Below are 15,721 nucleotides of genomic sequence, written 5' to 3' on the forward strand. Positions count from 1 at the left end.
GGCTCAGAGACCATTATCTACAGAGCTGGCCAGAGAGTGCAAAGCATCCATTTGGATGGTGTTCGGATGCAGCAAGGGGAGAAAGGGTGGGGAATGTTCCCTGAATCACACCATGAATGATTCCTAGCTGCTCCTTGGGCCCTTCCTGGGCAGTTATTAAAATGGGAAGTAGAGCTGTGGGAAAACCCACCCGGTACATCTCCATCTGTGTGCTTTCAGGCTGCAGCCCCATGCCCTGCCCTGCATTTCCCGTTATCTCTGCAGCCCCAGCTCTCCCCTCCCTAACGTCCCTCTCAAGCTGGCTTTGTGCCCACGGGTTTTTCCTCTGGGGTTGCAGGGAGCAGCGAGGCCGAGCTCATCCTGTGTTTGGGGATCCACAGCTGGAGCATCCCTGCGCTGTGTCTGTACGGAGAGGCTGGGAATCAATTGGGGTCAGCTGCCAAACCCAGCAGGAGCAGCCCCATGTCCTGCCCCATCTAATGTTTCACTGAGGCATTTTGATAAAATCCCCTCATCCTGGAAGATGAGTTTCCCAGGGCACTGCTTGACCCCACAGGGTGGCAAACAGCCCCAAAATGGGAACCAGGATTGGAAATGGAGCTGCGGGAACCGGCTGGGTGATGGGGATGGGGGTTCACTGAGATGGTTCTCCCATTGCAGAAACTGCAGCCTGGGTATCAGTGCTCCATGCTGGGCTGCAACCCCAAAGAGATGTTCTGGGAATGGATTTTTGCTTCAGCTCCCATCATCCCAGCTACAACAGCAGCAGCTCAGGGGGTAAACAGGGCAATCCATCCCTCTGAGGATGCTGAGAGCAAACATCCATTGCTCAAAGAGGAATAAAGGACCTGGAGCCAGGCATGACACAGCAGGGCAGTGAGCAGGGAGTTCCCTATTGCTGAAAAGCCCCATAGGTCAGGCAGGTAGAGACCATAATTCCCACTGGCCCTATAAATCTCACCCTGCCCATAAATCCCATTCCTGCCTGGGCCGATCTGCAAAGCTGGCAAATGTGGGAGGGAGAGGAGGAGAAGGAAGGCAAAGAGGATGGAATTGATGGGGTTTGGCCACCGATGGGGTTTGGCTGCCCTTGTTCATGTGCTGCTGGAGAACAAACAGCCCCGAGTGAGTGCTCTTATCACAGCACAACGTCACAGAGCTGCAAAATTAGAGCTGATAACGGACACAGGAGCGAAGACGCAGACACCACGTGGGCACCGAGGCACTTGTGCCACCTTGATGGAGCCCTGATGGAGCCATTGTGCTGCTTCACCCTGCAGGAGTCACCCCAGTTTGTCCCTGAGCCCATGCTGTGGGTGCAAGGGGAGCAACCAGCATGTGAGAGCTCCAGCTGGGCGTCCCTAAACGTCCCCACAGCATCTGCATTGTTGCACTGAGCAGCGTCCAAGCTCTGGAGGTGGATGATGCCAATGCTGCAGGGTGGTTCTGTGCCGGCTGGCATCAGTCCTCACTGGAAGGGTCAGCGCTGAGCAGGCAGTAATGCAGGTGAAATAGAGACGGAGCTGATCGGGGTGGTGCAATAAAGCAGGCGTGATCGAATCAGACGGACTTTGCCTTCTGGCAGAGCAGCAGAAGGGCTGGAGAGCGGTGGGGAGCTCAGTGGGAATGGGCACATGGGGAATCTGGGAGTCATAGAGTCACAGTCAGGATGGAGTAGGTTGGAAGGGACCTCACAGCCCCCCAGCCCCACCCCTGCCATGGGCTGGCTGCCCCCCCAGCTCAGGCTGCCCAGGGCCCATCTGTGGCCTCGGGCACCTCCAAGGATGGGGCACCCACAGCTCTGGGCAGCAAATGATTGAATGAATGAGCTTCTGGTTGGATTATTCCTTCTCCAGCCTCCCCGGAGGGCTCACATGAATCCCCTTCTAGCAGATTTCCCTATCACTTTTTGCCTCTCTATTGTGGAACTGAGCATTTCTCACCCTTTCATCCCTCCTGCTTTGGGCAAACCCTCTATTATCAGCCTGAAGATGTTATCACCACTCTCTTTCTTTAGGGCAAACAGCCCAAATTCCTCCAAGCCTCCCTCATCAATTACATACCTCCTAGGAGCTCCCAATTCTGTGGTTTGGGGGGATATTTGGGGAGGGGGGAGGAGTGTTCTTTACTTAGAGGTCAGCGAGGCCCTGGCACAGGCTGTCCAAAGAAGCTGTGGGTGCCCCATCCTTGGAGGTGCCCATGACCATGGATGGGCCCTGGGCAGCCTGAGCTGGGGGCACCCAGCCCATGGCAGGGATGGGGCTGTGGGGAGCAGCAGAAGGCGAGCGGCTCTGCAGCGTGCCAGGATGCACAGCACAGAACGATCTTCCCAGGACCTCGCTTATTTTCCCATCCACACGGAAACATGGAAATGTAGAGGAGCTGAGACCTATTTTGGCTGCCCGATGTGCTTTTTCCTCCCTGGGGGTTTGTAAGTGAGATCCTGTGAAGCCATCGCTGTTTATCCTGGGCTTGCAGCCTCTAGCTCTTTATTTTGCTTGCTTTTAAATAACACCAGCATTGGGCTCCACTGGGTCCTGAGATTTCTTTTCAAGGCAGAGCCCAGGAGATCTGGCTGCCACCGTGTTTTATCCAAGCACAAAGGCCCCATCCCTCCTACTGGGGCTGCAGTGCTGCCATCATTCCCTATGCTTCAGGCGGTGGAGCTGCTGCCAGATAGCACATGGGTTACAGCAATGTGTTCCTTGCAGGGAAAGCCTTCGCTTCCCCAGTGATGGCAGCACCAGGCCAGGAAAAAACAGTGATAGGAAAGAATAAGGAAAATGACAGCAAGAAACCAAAGTTCATCAGATCCCATGGAAAGGAGATGGTGCTGGGAGAGTCACTGCTGGGTGTCCAAGGAGGGGTCATGGGTACTGCATGGAAAACCAGCAAGGGTTGCTCATTGGCAATGTGCCCTTCCCATAAGGGATCTGGTATGGACATGGAAATCCCTTCCTTTCATAGAACCATACAGGAGAAAGAAAAAGAAAAGAAAAAAAAAAGTAAAATTCTTCTTTGCCAAATAGTTGCTCCCCAGAACGTGGGGTGACATTTCCAGCAGGGCAAGGCATGCTCCACGGTCATGTCCCAGCTAATACAAGGGAGATATGGGCTTGTTTCCAAGTGCTCTGGGCTGGGGCCAGCTGCTTAACTCTTGGCATCTCAGTTCCTCAGCTGGAAGCAGGCGGGCAGTTCTGCATGGCCTCCCCTGGGCTGTTCAGGTGTGGGGAGGTGAGGATGGGACACAGTGCAGCCCCAGCACTGCGGGGTGGTTGGAATAGGGAACATGGGATGGGGCTGCAGTGAAAGCAACGTGTGAAAGCCCCCCAGGATGGCTGTCAGAACCCGCTCCCGTGCTCAGAGCTTGTTTTCTGCAAGGTTGGGCTCATTGTTGGGTGGATTCATGGTCTGCTTCGTGGAGAGCTGATCCATCCTGGCACTCGGAGTTGCCCACTGCCCCCACTCACCGTCCTTCCCTATGATCCTGCAAACTCCACAGATTCCTGCTTGTTCTGTGCTTCCACGACCCTCTGACTCCATGATGCTCCGAGGAGCCCATGGGCAGCTCCAGCTCTGCTCCCCAGGCCCCATTTTGGAGCTGGTGGAGACGATTAGCAGAGAGCACCGCAAACTGCAAAACCGTATGTCAGGAAGGAGGCAGCGAGCATCCTAACCAGAAACATATTTGGGGAGTGAGTCAGTGGGGGGGCGGGGGAAGCAAAAAGAAAGTTGCGCCCTTTTTGCTTGATGAAAAAAGCATATGGCAACAGCCAGCAATGTGAGCAACATTCCCCATCCGACAGCAGTGCCAGAAAGCAAAATCATGACTCAACCGTTGCTTTTCATCCAAATCTAAAGAGAAATCTCACTCAGGAGGGGTATCTGCGGGGGGAGCCGGCGATGCAGCGCGTTAATTAACTAAATGGTTCGGGAGGGCAAAGTCATTTTGCAGAAGCTTGTTGGCTCATTTGGAAGCTCTGCTTCAAAACATTGCTACGAGTGTGGAGAAACAAGTGGGATACACAAATCTGTGCATTTGTGCTTCTCCCAGACCCCACTGAGCAGACCTGCACGGACCTCAATGCGTCGTGCAGAAACATCTTGCGTCCAGAAGCGCTCTGCTGAGGGCCACGAACACATCACTGCAACTCACGAATCAGAGGGCCGAGAATGCCATTGTGATGATGAAACACAGCCGGCGGCTGGCAAAGCATTGACTGCAGCATCCCTGCACTGGACAGCGGTGAGCGCCCAGCAGTGACGTGCTGGGAGCTGTGATTGCAGATGTCAGAAATGCAGCGCTGGGTCAGCGCCCACGGGAGGCAAACGCTGCTTCCCCTGGTGACCAGATGTGGGCTGCAGCACACAGGTTGCTTTCGTGACAGCACAGCACGCAGCACTGGGAGGAATGGCTCTGCCCTCTTCCTTTTTCTGTTTGTTTGTTGTTCTGCAGCCATCCCCCCCCTCCCTCCTCCCGCTGATTTTTAATCATTCTATTTATAGGAAAATGTTATCAAATAAGGTTTGCATGCAAGGGGCAGTCTGGTAAGCATAAAGGAGAAACCTCAAGGAGCGTGCCAAGAGGCAGAGCTGTCCCATCCCACTGCCACACGCTTTGTTAACAGCAAACGTCTGGCTGTTGTTTCAACACGAGCCCTTCTTGCAAAGTACACACACACGGCTGAACCTGAGTGCTCTTTTCTGCTACGGGTTGATGGAAATTATCCTCATTCCCAGCCTGCTGTATCCCTACCCTGAAAACCTGAGGGTTTGCAGCCCCAAACCAGGAGTGTGCAACTCACTTCTGGAAGCACAACCTGGGAGAACATGAGGCACTGGATAAGATTAAGTCATTTCTACTTCAAACAGCTATTACTAATTCAAAACCTATGCTGAAGGAGACTTCTATGAACTACAGAAAGTATTTAAAACCTCCAAACCAGACACTTCAGCACAAACAAGCTTGATGTTTTGTTTTCATCTGGAGGCCAAGAATCTTTTCTATCAAGCAGCACAGTGAAATGTCAAGACCCTTCAAGAGGCTGATCTGCAAGTGCAAAGTATGGCACTGCTCTGAGATGTGATACACGCTTTGAGAGACTGACAGAGCCATGAAAGCAAGAAGAAAAAGCAGCTGTGGGGTCTGCAGGGCTCCGGGCAGGGGGGTTTGCACATCACTTCTCCCATCTCCACATTTGGGATCATTGAGGCACGGAAAACCATGACACTGTGTTTGGACTCACTGACTTCTCACACCCATAGAGAAAGGACACAGCTGAGGGCTGCAGGGAGATGGGGCATCTTCAGTGGAAGGGCTGAGGTGGAATTTGTTTTCTAATGGAACCAGAGGGCACTGACCTCCAGGGTGATCTGGAAGCTCGACGGCCGGGCATTTCATTCCAACTATTGGGGCTTTTCCTATTCCTTACAGACAATGAACATTCACATTCAACTTGTCCATGCTGGATGGGGCCCTGGGCCGGATCTGGTAGGAGGCAGCCAGCCCATGGCAGGGGTGGGACTGGGGGGCTGTGAGGTCCCTTCCAACCCAACCCATTCCATAACTCTATGGCAGGAGTTTGGAAATGGGTGGGCTTTGAGGTCCCTTCCTACCCAAGTCATTCTATGATTCAATGAAAACTGTCAAAGACAACAGAGAGGGACTCCAAGGCAGAAACCTCAACTCCAAGCCAATAAGAGAAAAATAGGAAAGGGAATGACATTTGAAATAAACTCGTGGGGCAGAGGGCACACAAATGTACATTAACTATCTAACCGCAAACAGTTGACATAGTGCTGAATGAAGTTAAAGAAATCAATTCCCACCCATTCAGCTCGAGGCACAGCCAGCTCTGCATGAGTGGTGTGGGAAAGGAGCAGCAGGACAAACAGAATCGTGCGGGAGGAAGAGGTGGCAGGTAGGTGGAACACAGACCTGAGAATGGACACTTCTTTCTGATTAGCCTCAAACTGATAAGGAGCTGAAATAATTGGAGAGCCAGCTGGGCTCTCACAGCAAAACAAAGCAGCACCAGAAAGCAAGCATGGAATCACAGAATCATTAAGGCTAGAAAAGATCTCTGAGATCCCCAAGCCCAACCCCAGCCCACCCCACTGTACCCACTGCCCACATCCCTCAGTGCCACATCCCCACAGCTCTGGAGCACTACAGGGATGGTGAGCCCAGCACTGCTGGGCAGCTGTGCCACTGCAGCACCGCTTTGTTGGAGAAGAAACAACAAAATCCAGCCTGAACCTCACCTGGCACAATCTGAGGCCGTCACCTCTTGCCCTGTTGCTGGTCACGTAGGAGCCACAATTGGAAGAATAAGGAGCAAAGGGATGAAATTTAGTAAAATACATTTAAGAAAATGGCAGGAGGTTATCTGCAAAATGACCTTGTATTAAAAAGAACAACAGCCAAGCAGCGAACATCAAATTTGGACATAGAAACCGAAGGACGAGCGTAGGAAAACAGCTGAAGATCAGTCAGGAGACGGCAACAAGGCGGTTCATTTCCCTTATCTTGGGTTCTCAAGAAAAACCACCCGCCAGCACAGCTCGTAAGGCTAAACATCGCTGTGCGAATGAAAACAAGGCAGTCATTGGAAGCCAGCACATTCCAGCTCAGTATTCTGCTGCAGGCCATCTGACCAGAAAGTTTTAAGTGTGAAATTCAGAATCCAGCATGCAGAGATGGGGCTCTGCTCAAGGCTGTGCTGTGCTGCAGACATGGGGCAACCCTTTTGTTGCCTAGTGGCTTTAAAGCACCGTTATCAAAGAGCACGTCATCTTTGCAAGAGGGGAAGAGAGGTTTGTTGAGAACTGAAGACAAAACTCTGCCTGTGGCACGCTCCATACACTTGTGTGCTCTTTAGAATAAACCTCCATTTATCTTTCAGGCACACCCACTTTGTCACAATGTTAGGAGATGCTTTTCAATGCTGGACCAGAATCCACTCCATGAGAGCAGGAGGAAGGCCAGGCGATGCTCAGCTCCTGCCCCGCTCCCTGCTTGCCCCAGAGGTACACAGGAGGTACACGAGGATCCCAGCCCTTATATGGAGCGCGCTCTGCAGGCTCCAGCACGTCCCAGTGCGGGGAAAAGAGCCATCCCATAAATCTGAAACACGGTCTGGACAACAGCAGAGTTTACGCAGACCACAAGAATTGCAGGAATTAACCCCCTCTGCTTGTAGCCCTGCAAACAAGATCTCGTGGAGATCCACTGCTGGGAGGGGATGGAGCAGCTGTGACAGCACCCAACCCTGAGCACAAACCGGGCGTGCTCGGAAATGTTTTGCATGTTCCAAATGTAAAAGGAGATTCTCCTTTTACGTTGGAGTTCTCCTAATTAAGAAGGGTTGATTGAACAAGGAGAGCAGCCGCATTAACAGAAGCCCTGCTTTCTGGAGATGAGGTGTCCAACTCCCCTCCACTTAAAGGGCAGACTTGAATTTTTAATGATTATTTATCAACCAAGGTGAACTTGCCAGGCATGAGCTACGATTCACCAAGGCCAAAAGGATTTAATACCCAGAGTTCCACAGACCCACTGTTTTGCTGCATTTATAGCAGTGCTGTTCCCATCACCTTCCACCCTTCCCCCCACCTCCCATTCCTCCCTTTACCCCCTTTGCACTGTTTATCCATCTGTAATTGCTGCTAAATCCCTAACCACAACACACAGCCTCACACCCCACTCCTCCCCCATTGCACCACACGCTCGGGCACAAACAAGAGCCCAAGCAGCAGTGCTGCTGCCCTCCCCCTCCCACATTTAAGAAGGCTGTTAGTTGGGGCTGATGGTCCCACATCTGTTTACATTGAGAACACAGCTACTGGCCAACACCACAGCTTCATTATTGCAAAGGAAAGCTGAGATTCTGCAGCTTCTAAATGTGCCATACAGACCATAAGTACCCGAGCCAGAGGCAGCGCAGAGGCTGTGCATCTGACACTCCTGCTCTAGAGCTGTGCATGGCTTAAGATCCCAGCCATGACCTTTTAGTGTTTCACTGGGAGATGATTTCCTTTCATCACAACACATCCCTCTTGGAGGCTGCTGAATTCATTTCAGATACAAACCCAATCTAAGTTCTGGTATCCTCATGGCTCACTGAGTTTATATAATGCTGCTCTCCTTCCTCTTGACGGCACCTTGCACGCCAATATACACACACAAACATACGTTTCTATACAGAAACACACATATATACACATCTACTCATGGCAAACGGGCCCTCTACACACTGAGGGCAAAGCCTTCTTCTTTCAGAGACACGCTGGACGTGGCCAAGCAATGACTCACCTTTGAGAAGAAGGTGATGAACGTCATTTGTGTGAAACCACAAATATTTATTTTAATGAAAAAATACTTAAAGTGTGCCACAGTGTCCATATATTCATCTGAATAGTAGTACAAAGATATGCATTTCTGAGAAAAAGTCTTAACGCTGTAGAAAATAAACGTGGTTCTTAAATTATGTCAAAGGAAACCAGTAAAAAAGTAATGTTTTATACACTGGGATAAAATGAAAGGGAGATAATAAATTATAATTACAGTATTTGACATCCGCGTGGTGCTTTGCAGCGTTGGTTTCTCCGCGTGCCACATAGAACACAGCCCAGCAGCCAGCACTCAGAATGGGTCTGTGGATACAGGATGTGCAGCTGAACAGATCCTAGAGAGACGACACCACCGCCCGTTATTGACTGACACACACAACATTGGAACATGGCAGTTTTAGGTTTGTAAGTAACACAGACTTCGTTAATGGAAATTAATTATTATTTTTTTTCTTTTTTTTAAATCAACTCCTCTGTTTATACTTTAATGAACTGAACAGCAATTAATGGTCATCAACAAGAACGTCACCCGAGCACAATGCACAGCGGTGCGCACCAGGTGCTGCACGCCGTGTCGTCTTCTTATGCAAAGTCAACAAGAATTCCAGGTCTGATTAAGCACTGCAAAACGTTTGAAACTATAAAGTGCTTTTCCATACAAATCATTTTTGCTCCTTAGAAACGGGAAAAAAACCCCAAACATGCACTTAAACCTGAAACCTCCATGCCATACACACCGCGGTTTAACATCCGTTTTGTGCCATTGGTTTTCAGATTTCCTTTCCCATCCCTCCCAACCCCCCGTCAAAATTCAGACAGCGTCCAAATTGGACTTGTCAGCATCGTCCTGGTCGTGTTTGTACATGAAGGTTAGGAGGAAAAGAGCAATATCCAGAGATGACCAATAGGCAGTGTGCGACGTGACTGCAGACCAGTATCTGCTCTCCACCAGACCTTCCCTGAGCTCGAAATCAATCCTGTGCTCCAGTTCCACTAGAAATTGGAGAAGAAAGAGAAACGCCGTTAGAATTGAATGTCACTGGAAGGAAAAGAAATCCTTGCTTATTTGTCTGTCACCTTTAGGTTCTGATTCTGCAGAAACCAAACCTACAGCTTGAAAACAGGTGGTATATATATATATATATATATATATATATATATATATATGCTTAAGTAACTGTATATAATCTATAATGATTATAGAAATGAATCTATGCTCCTTACAATAACTACATAGAAATACCCAGGAGATGCTGTGGTCCCTTTAGCAAACTCTGTTAGGAGGGGGATGCTCAGAGCCTGCAGCAATGAAGGGATCTGTTGTACCTCTGGCAGCCGAATCCCCATTGAGACTACATGCAGTATGACGTGCTTTCAGAAAGCCATAGCTCCAGCCTTTTTAATTTCCAGATTATTCCAAATATGTTTCAGCAGTTATCCTTTCATTGTAATGGTTGCTTTGATTAATACCACATTCAGAGCAATTCTCACTGCATGTTTCACTGGGCCAATGGCCGACCTATTGTGAAGGCACTTCAGTGGTTAGAAAATCTCTGCAAGGAGCAACGGAATGAAAAGGACAAAACTAAAAGCCTGCTTAGCTACAAAAGCCAAAACCCCATATTGAGTAAAAAATGCAGCCATTTATCAAAAGCAATTTCAAGGAATTTTAATTCTTGGCTGGGAGAGAGCAAAAATGGAGCATCACAACAAGAGTCATGGCACAGCAGCACCAGGGAGTGACAGCCCTTCATCTCACAGTGGTGTTCTGCTGCTTTCCAAACACAGCAAGGAGAGGGAGTTGGAGCCTCCGCATACCAGGAGACAACCACAGTCATTTCCACTGAGATGCATGCATTCAGAACCGGTTGCTCTGCAGCAAAAACACCCCGACCAACCCCATCTCTGTTACAGAAGCTTGGGAGGAAGCCAAACCCCACTGCAAGCTGTGCGGCCGCTCTCTCCGAAGCAAACACTGGGGCCACAGATTGCATCACTCTGCCCACAGATTTGAGGCCACTGCTCCAAGTTCTCCTCCTATGGATGGGCCACAGAATGGCCCGGGTTGGAAGGGACCTCAAGGATCACGAAGCTCCAACCCCCCACCACAGGCAGGGCCACCAACCTCCACATTGATACCAGCCCAGGCTGCCCAGGGCCCCATCCAACCTGGCCTTGAACACCTCCAGGGATGGACGGGGCATCCACAGCCTCTCTGGGCAGCTGTTCCAGCACCTCACCACTCTCACAGTAAAGAACTTCCCCCTGACATCCAATCTAAACCTTCCCACTTCAACTTAAATCCATTTCCCCTTGTCCTGCTGTTATCTGCCTTTGTAAAGAGTTGACTCCCCTCCTGTTTATAGGCTCCCTTTAGGTCCTGGAAGGCTGCAATGAGGTCACCCCACAGCCTTCTCCATGCTGAACAAGCCCAGCTCTGTCAGCCTGTCTTTGTAGTGGAGGTGCTGCAGCCTCTGAGCATCTTTGTGGCTCCTCTGGACCCCCTCCAGCAGCTCCCTGTCTTTCTTGTATTGGGAACTCCAGACCTGGACACAGCACTGCAGATGGGACTTCAGCAAAGAGGGATGTGGGAATCGTGCAGGAGACCTCAATGTGCCACCATGCAATGGGACCTCGTTAAGGGCTCCACAATACTGGTGGACACACCACTCCATTTCCCTGAAGTTTAAAGCCAAGTCTCTGTCCACAGCAGTGACTCAGGCAGGTTATCTGCTGGAAGTGGCAGCAATCAACACACTGCAATGCATCATGTGAATGCAATCACAAGATACAACAGTGCTAACACTTGTGACTGCTTAGATTGCAAAAGCCACGCCTTGCGATGAGAAGTTTAAAAATAAAGTATGAATGTCTGTAAAGGAAGTATATGTGCTTTAAAAAAAACCCAGCTGCTAAAGTTGCACTGTGCTGTTCAGAGCAGGACAAGGACAGCCTCTGTTTCCAGCCATACCTGCCTTTATAAACAGAGAATGCTTCAGGTCTGCAAATGCATGGGCAAATTTACATAAATCTATTTCATGACAGAGGCTGAGATTCTCGAAGCAATTATTTTGCTTTCCCTAGAGATAGTCTAGGAACTACTGATGGACAGGTTGTGTTAGCTAAAACTCATACACACACGTGTGTGTGTGCGCATGACAGACACAAATACACACATAAATGTCTTTTAAGAGGACAAAAACAAAGAAGACAACAGGGAGAACAAAGTCACTACTTGGACAGCCTGCAGAGAACCACAGAATGGCTGAAGCTGGAAGGGACCTCTAGAGCTCATGCAGCCCAATGCTCTGCTCAAGCAGGGACACCCAGAGCTGCACTGTGCATGGATGGTTTCTGGGTATCTCCAAAGAGGAGACCCCACAGCATCTCTGGACAACTCATTCCTGTGCTCTGCCATCCACACAACACAGAGTGCTGCCTGATAGCCAGACATAACCTCCTGTGCTCTAGTTTATGTCTACTACCTCTTGTCCTGGCACTGGGCAGCATTGCATAGAGCTGGGCTCTGTCCTCTCCACACCTCCCTTCAGCTATTTATGGACACAGATGGGATCTCCAAGTATCCTCAGCTCCATGCTGAGCAGCCCCAGCTCTGAGCCCCCCTCACAGCAGAGCTGTTTCAGGCCCTGCAGCACCTCGCTGGCCTACGCTGGGCTCTCTTCCACCATGCCCAGGCCTTTCCTCTACTGCAGGCCCAGAACTGGGTTCAACACCCTGTGTGCGGCCTCACCAGCACTGAGCAGGGGGAAGGACCCCCTCCTTCAACCTGCCCAGTGCTCCCACACCACACACACACGCAGCCCACTGGAGATCCTGTTCCCACAGGTCACGTAAGGTGGGCCAGACACTAACATGTGGGTTCGAGGAAGCTGGAGCTGCTGTGTGAGAAAGGTGGCGTTCCCACAGTGCTCTTCTTGTCTTCTCCTTCTGCTCCATCCTTTCCTGGCTCTGCAGTCTGTGTACTTGAGCGACCGAATCTGGAGAACAGCATCCCTCCAAGGCCCTTCCCAATGCTCGCAGCTCCTGAGCTCAGCAAAAACAAACAAACAAAAGGGAAACAAGCACGAGGTCAGCCAATTCCAACTGCAAAGTAAAGCCTCCACTGTACCCGTCAATTAGAGCGGGGTGATGGGAAACACCATTCATGCTTTTCTAGGGTGGGAACAGCTTATCTGACTGAAGTGCACGCTGTTTATCGTGACGCTAATCTAGTGGACAAGGCAAGGCTGTAATTTGGAACCTGTAGTTACGAGGAACAAAAAAATAGACTAGAATGTTTTTGCAGAAGGGAAATTGGAACTTTTACGTCTGCGCTGCAATTCCTCCCATACAGAAAGCTTAAGACAAACGTTTCGTAACCACGATGCTACCTTCTGAACCTAAGAATCCCATGGGAATATTTGAGACTTCTTTCATTCACGGTCCTCGTGATGGAATAACCCTTACAAAGCTTTAGAAATGCTCTGCCATCCTTCAGTAGGACTATTTGGGTTGCTCAGGAAGGGTGTGAAAGCTAGGAACACATCTGAGATGTTTTCTCCTGGCTTTGCTGCCACCGTCTGGACAAGACAATGAAGCTGCTGCAGTAAAACAGCAAAAATCAGTGTACTGTGAGAGAACACTGCTTGGAAACGCTGCATGCCTTCACTCAAGAACTGAACTGCTTTTATACACTCTATCTGTTTGGCTGGCAGCATTTCTTGCACCAGGTCACACTAATCTTCTTCCAGATCCCACACAGTGAGCTAAGGAAAGTCCCTGAGTCAACAAAACTGCATGTGCGTGCTCAAATATAAGCTCCAGTGAAAGTCACTTGAAGCTCTTCTAAATCAGGGCTTACTCTGATTCGGAAAGTTAATTCTTAAACACCGCAGAGCAGTGATGCTCTACAAGAAGACCCTGAAGAATAAAGGACAAGGAACAATTACCCAGTATACTGGCTTTGCCTATGTTGGTTATGGACTCCCCGTAGTGGCGCCGAACCATGACCGGTGAAGTGGTTGGGCTTGGTACAGTTGAAGCACTTTCGCCATCAGGAACTGAGGTAGGTTCTTTTGTTGGGTTGAGAAAACTTGGCTTCATATGCTCGTAAGGTAGAGGGTTTGCAGTGTTGTACCAGTGGATCTGGACTGGTGAAATGTTGCTGTAGTGCTTCAGGATTAAAGGTTCTAACCTATAGGCCTGCAAGAGGAATCCGGGAAAGAAAAAACTGAGTGGCAAGACTGAAAATATAGACCCCTTCCTATCCAGTCGGCTCTTGTCAAAGTGACTGCCAAGGCTGTACAGATCAGAGGCCCAACATCCTGCCTTTGATGACAGCTAACACTGACTGCTTATGGAAGAGCATAAGAACAGCACAAAGCTATACCTATACTTCCTTCCCAAGGCCTATCCCAGCCTCTAACAATCTGTTATTCCCCTGGGGAAAACAACAGTGTCTTTGTTTTTGTACAGTATCTTGTGAACTGCTTGTGATGGCAGCAGTAGATTTGGATCTATGACATTCAATGGAAGCCAGTAAGCTAAAGCCAAGTTGGAACTTGACTGGAAGAGTTATTTCATTTCTTTGCAAAAAACTAAGTTGAGTGCACTCAAATCTTACCCTTATTTGAAAAGAGAAGCAAAGCATATGATACTGAAGGCAGCTATTCGTAGCAAATGTTACTCCACAGTTACAGAACCTGAGACACGGCACAGCAATCATTGACAGTGCTGTGCAGGGACACAGAACTCATCATCACACAGCCGACATGTAAAAAGGTAAAAGCTTGCACCTGCAATTACAACTCACCACCGGATCCGTGGGATGAAAAATGTTCAGCAAGCGGTTACAAATCGTCCTGGGCAGAATGTGATCTTGGCTGCCGCTGTTTCCTGGGCGGATGCCACGCAACGCCAAGAACACCGCGAGTGGAGATCCCATACAGAAGAAATTCTCAACCTAAGGAGAGATTTCATCTGTGTTAACGAGGGTGGGAATAACACGTTCTAACACGGCTGGATTTGATTTCTCTCTGTTTCAACCAAGGGACTTGTATGGTATTAGTAAATTGAAACAGGGAAGAGCACTGTAATGTACATAGTGCAACACAGCAAGTTAAATTTCTTGGTTTTCTTTTGCTGTGAGAAATTGCATGTTGTGATGCTGCACCGTCTGAGAATTGGAAGCCATGTTGGATATTTGAACTGGAAGAAGTCTGCCAACACTGGAAGGAGTAATGCAAGAACTTAGAAGACACAAAGGAAAGAAATGTGGCATGTTTCACATCATTGAAGTCTGCTTCTCATGCAAGTTTTCCAAGTTCACCACAGCTCCATAACCATATTCTCAGCTCGTACTCCTTGACTCACTTTGCTACACAAGCCACCAATGCAAGCTACACTGAGCATTGAAGATGACCTATGGAAAACCCTTCTGGTAGTCACATACACAAACAAGCTGGTGTTATGTAATGTACATTCTCTTACAAACATCTGGTGTTAAGTGAACAGAATGGTGCTCACCAGAAGTGTCACCACATCACAAACAGAACCACTGAGCACAGCACACTGAGATACCTTGCAGCCCATTCCCACGCTGTGCAAAGCTGCAAGGATTGCCCTCAGCACTGCGAGGCAGGAGGAGCAAACCTGCACTGCAGCTGTAAACCCATCTGACACACAGCACTGAACACACATCAGTGGTAACGACATTCGGTCACTACCAACGTGGGCCAGGATTCAACAGCGACCAAGAGGTGAATGGCTTTGTATGCCATTACCAAGCCTCAGACATCATATCCCAGGAACATTAAACATAAAACTCTGCAGTCAAAAATATTTTTCAAAGTCAAAATTACTTCTTAACCTTTAGAATATTTTCTTATATGAAAAACTAATTTGACCATTATTGCAGCTTCACTGTAGCTTTCCCAGTAGTAGCACCGGTTTGCAGGGCACTGCAACCAAGCAGCTGTCAACGTGCTGCTACTCAGCTGGTGAGAGGAACGACTTTGTTCTTGCTGAGTGCACGTGGAGAATGCTTGGATTGCCACCCGCCTTTGCTATATGTCAGCACATGGAGCGAGGGTGTGGAAATAATGGCCTGTTTCATCTACCAGATTCCAGCACTGAACAAAACATTCTTCCTCCTCACACTTGGCAGTGATACTCCACCTCTTCCTTCCAAAAGAATGCTCAAGTTCCAATTCCATGGGAAAAAACCCTAGGTCTGCAGCAAAGCTATTCAATGTCATATGCAGCAAAGCACGGCTCGTTGTCATCTACAGTGTTACTCCAGGCTGGTTCAAAGCAGCTCTTCTTTCAATTAATCTTTACAGAGACCCCTTACATTTCTGTACTTTGGACA

General features: G+C 49.2%; 1 protein-coding gene across 4 annotated transcripts in view; it reads right to left on the minus strand.

Moving 5' to 3' along the window:
• Positions 1-8,328: 8,328 nt before the first annotated feature.
• The window catches only part of DDHD1 (DDHD domain containing 1), a 56,210-nt gene continuing 48,817 nt past the window's right edge, over positions 8,329-15,721 (minus strand). For all 4 annotated transcript variants that reach the window (XM_015865941.2, XM_015865942.2, XM_015865944.2 and 1 more), the window contains 4 exons: positions 14,165-14,314; positions 13,302-13,554; positions 12,226-12,396; positions 8,329-9,345 (listed from right to left, as the gene is read on the minus strand). In XM_015865941.2, the coding sequence (XP_015721427.1) occupies positions 9,164-9,345; positions 12,226-12,396; positions 13,302-13,554; positions 14,165-14,314 (756 nt within the window). In that variant the 3' untranslated portion in view covers positions 8,329-9,163. The remainder of the gene's footprint in view (positions 9,346-12,225; positions 12,397-13,301; positions 13,555-14,164; positions 14,315-15,721) is intronic.

This window comes from Coturnix japonica, chromosome 5 (assembly GCF_001577835.2).
Source record: "Coturnix japonica isolate 7356 chromosome 5, Coturnix japonica 2.1, whole genome shotgun sequence".
NCBI lineage: Eukaryota > Metazoa > Chordata > Aves > Galliformes > Phasianidae > Coturnix > Coturnix japonica.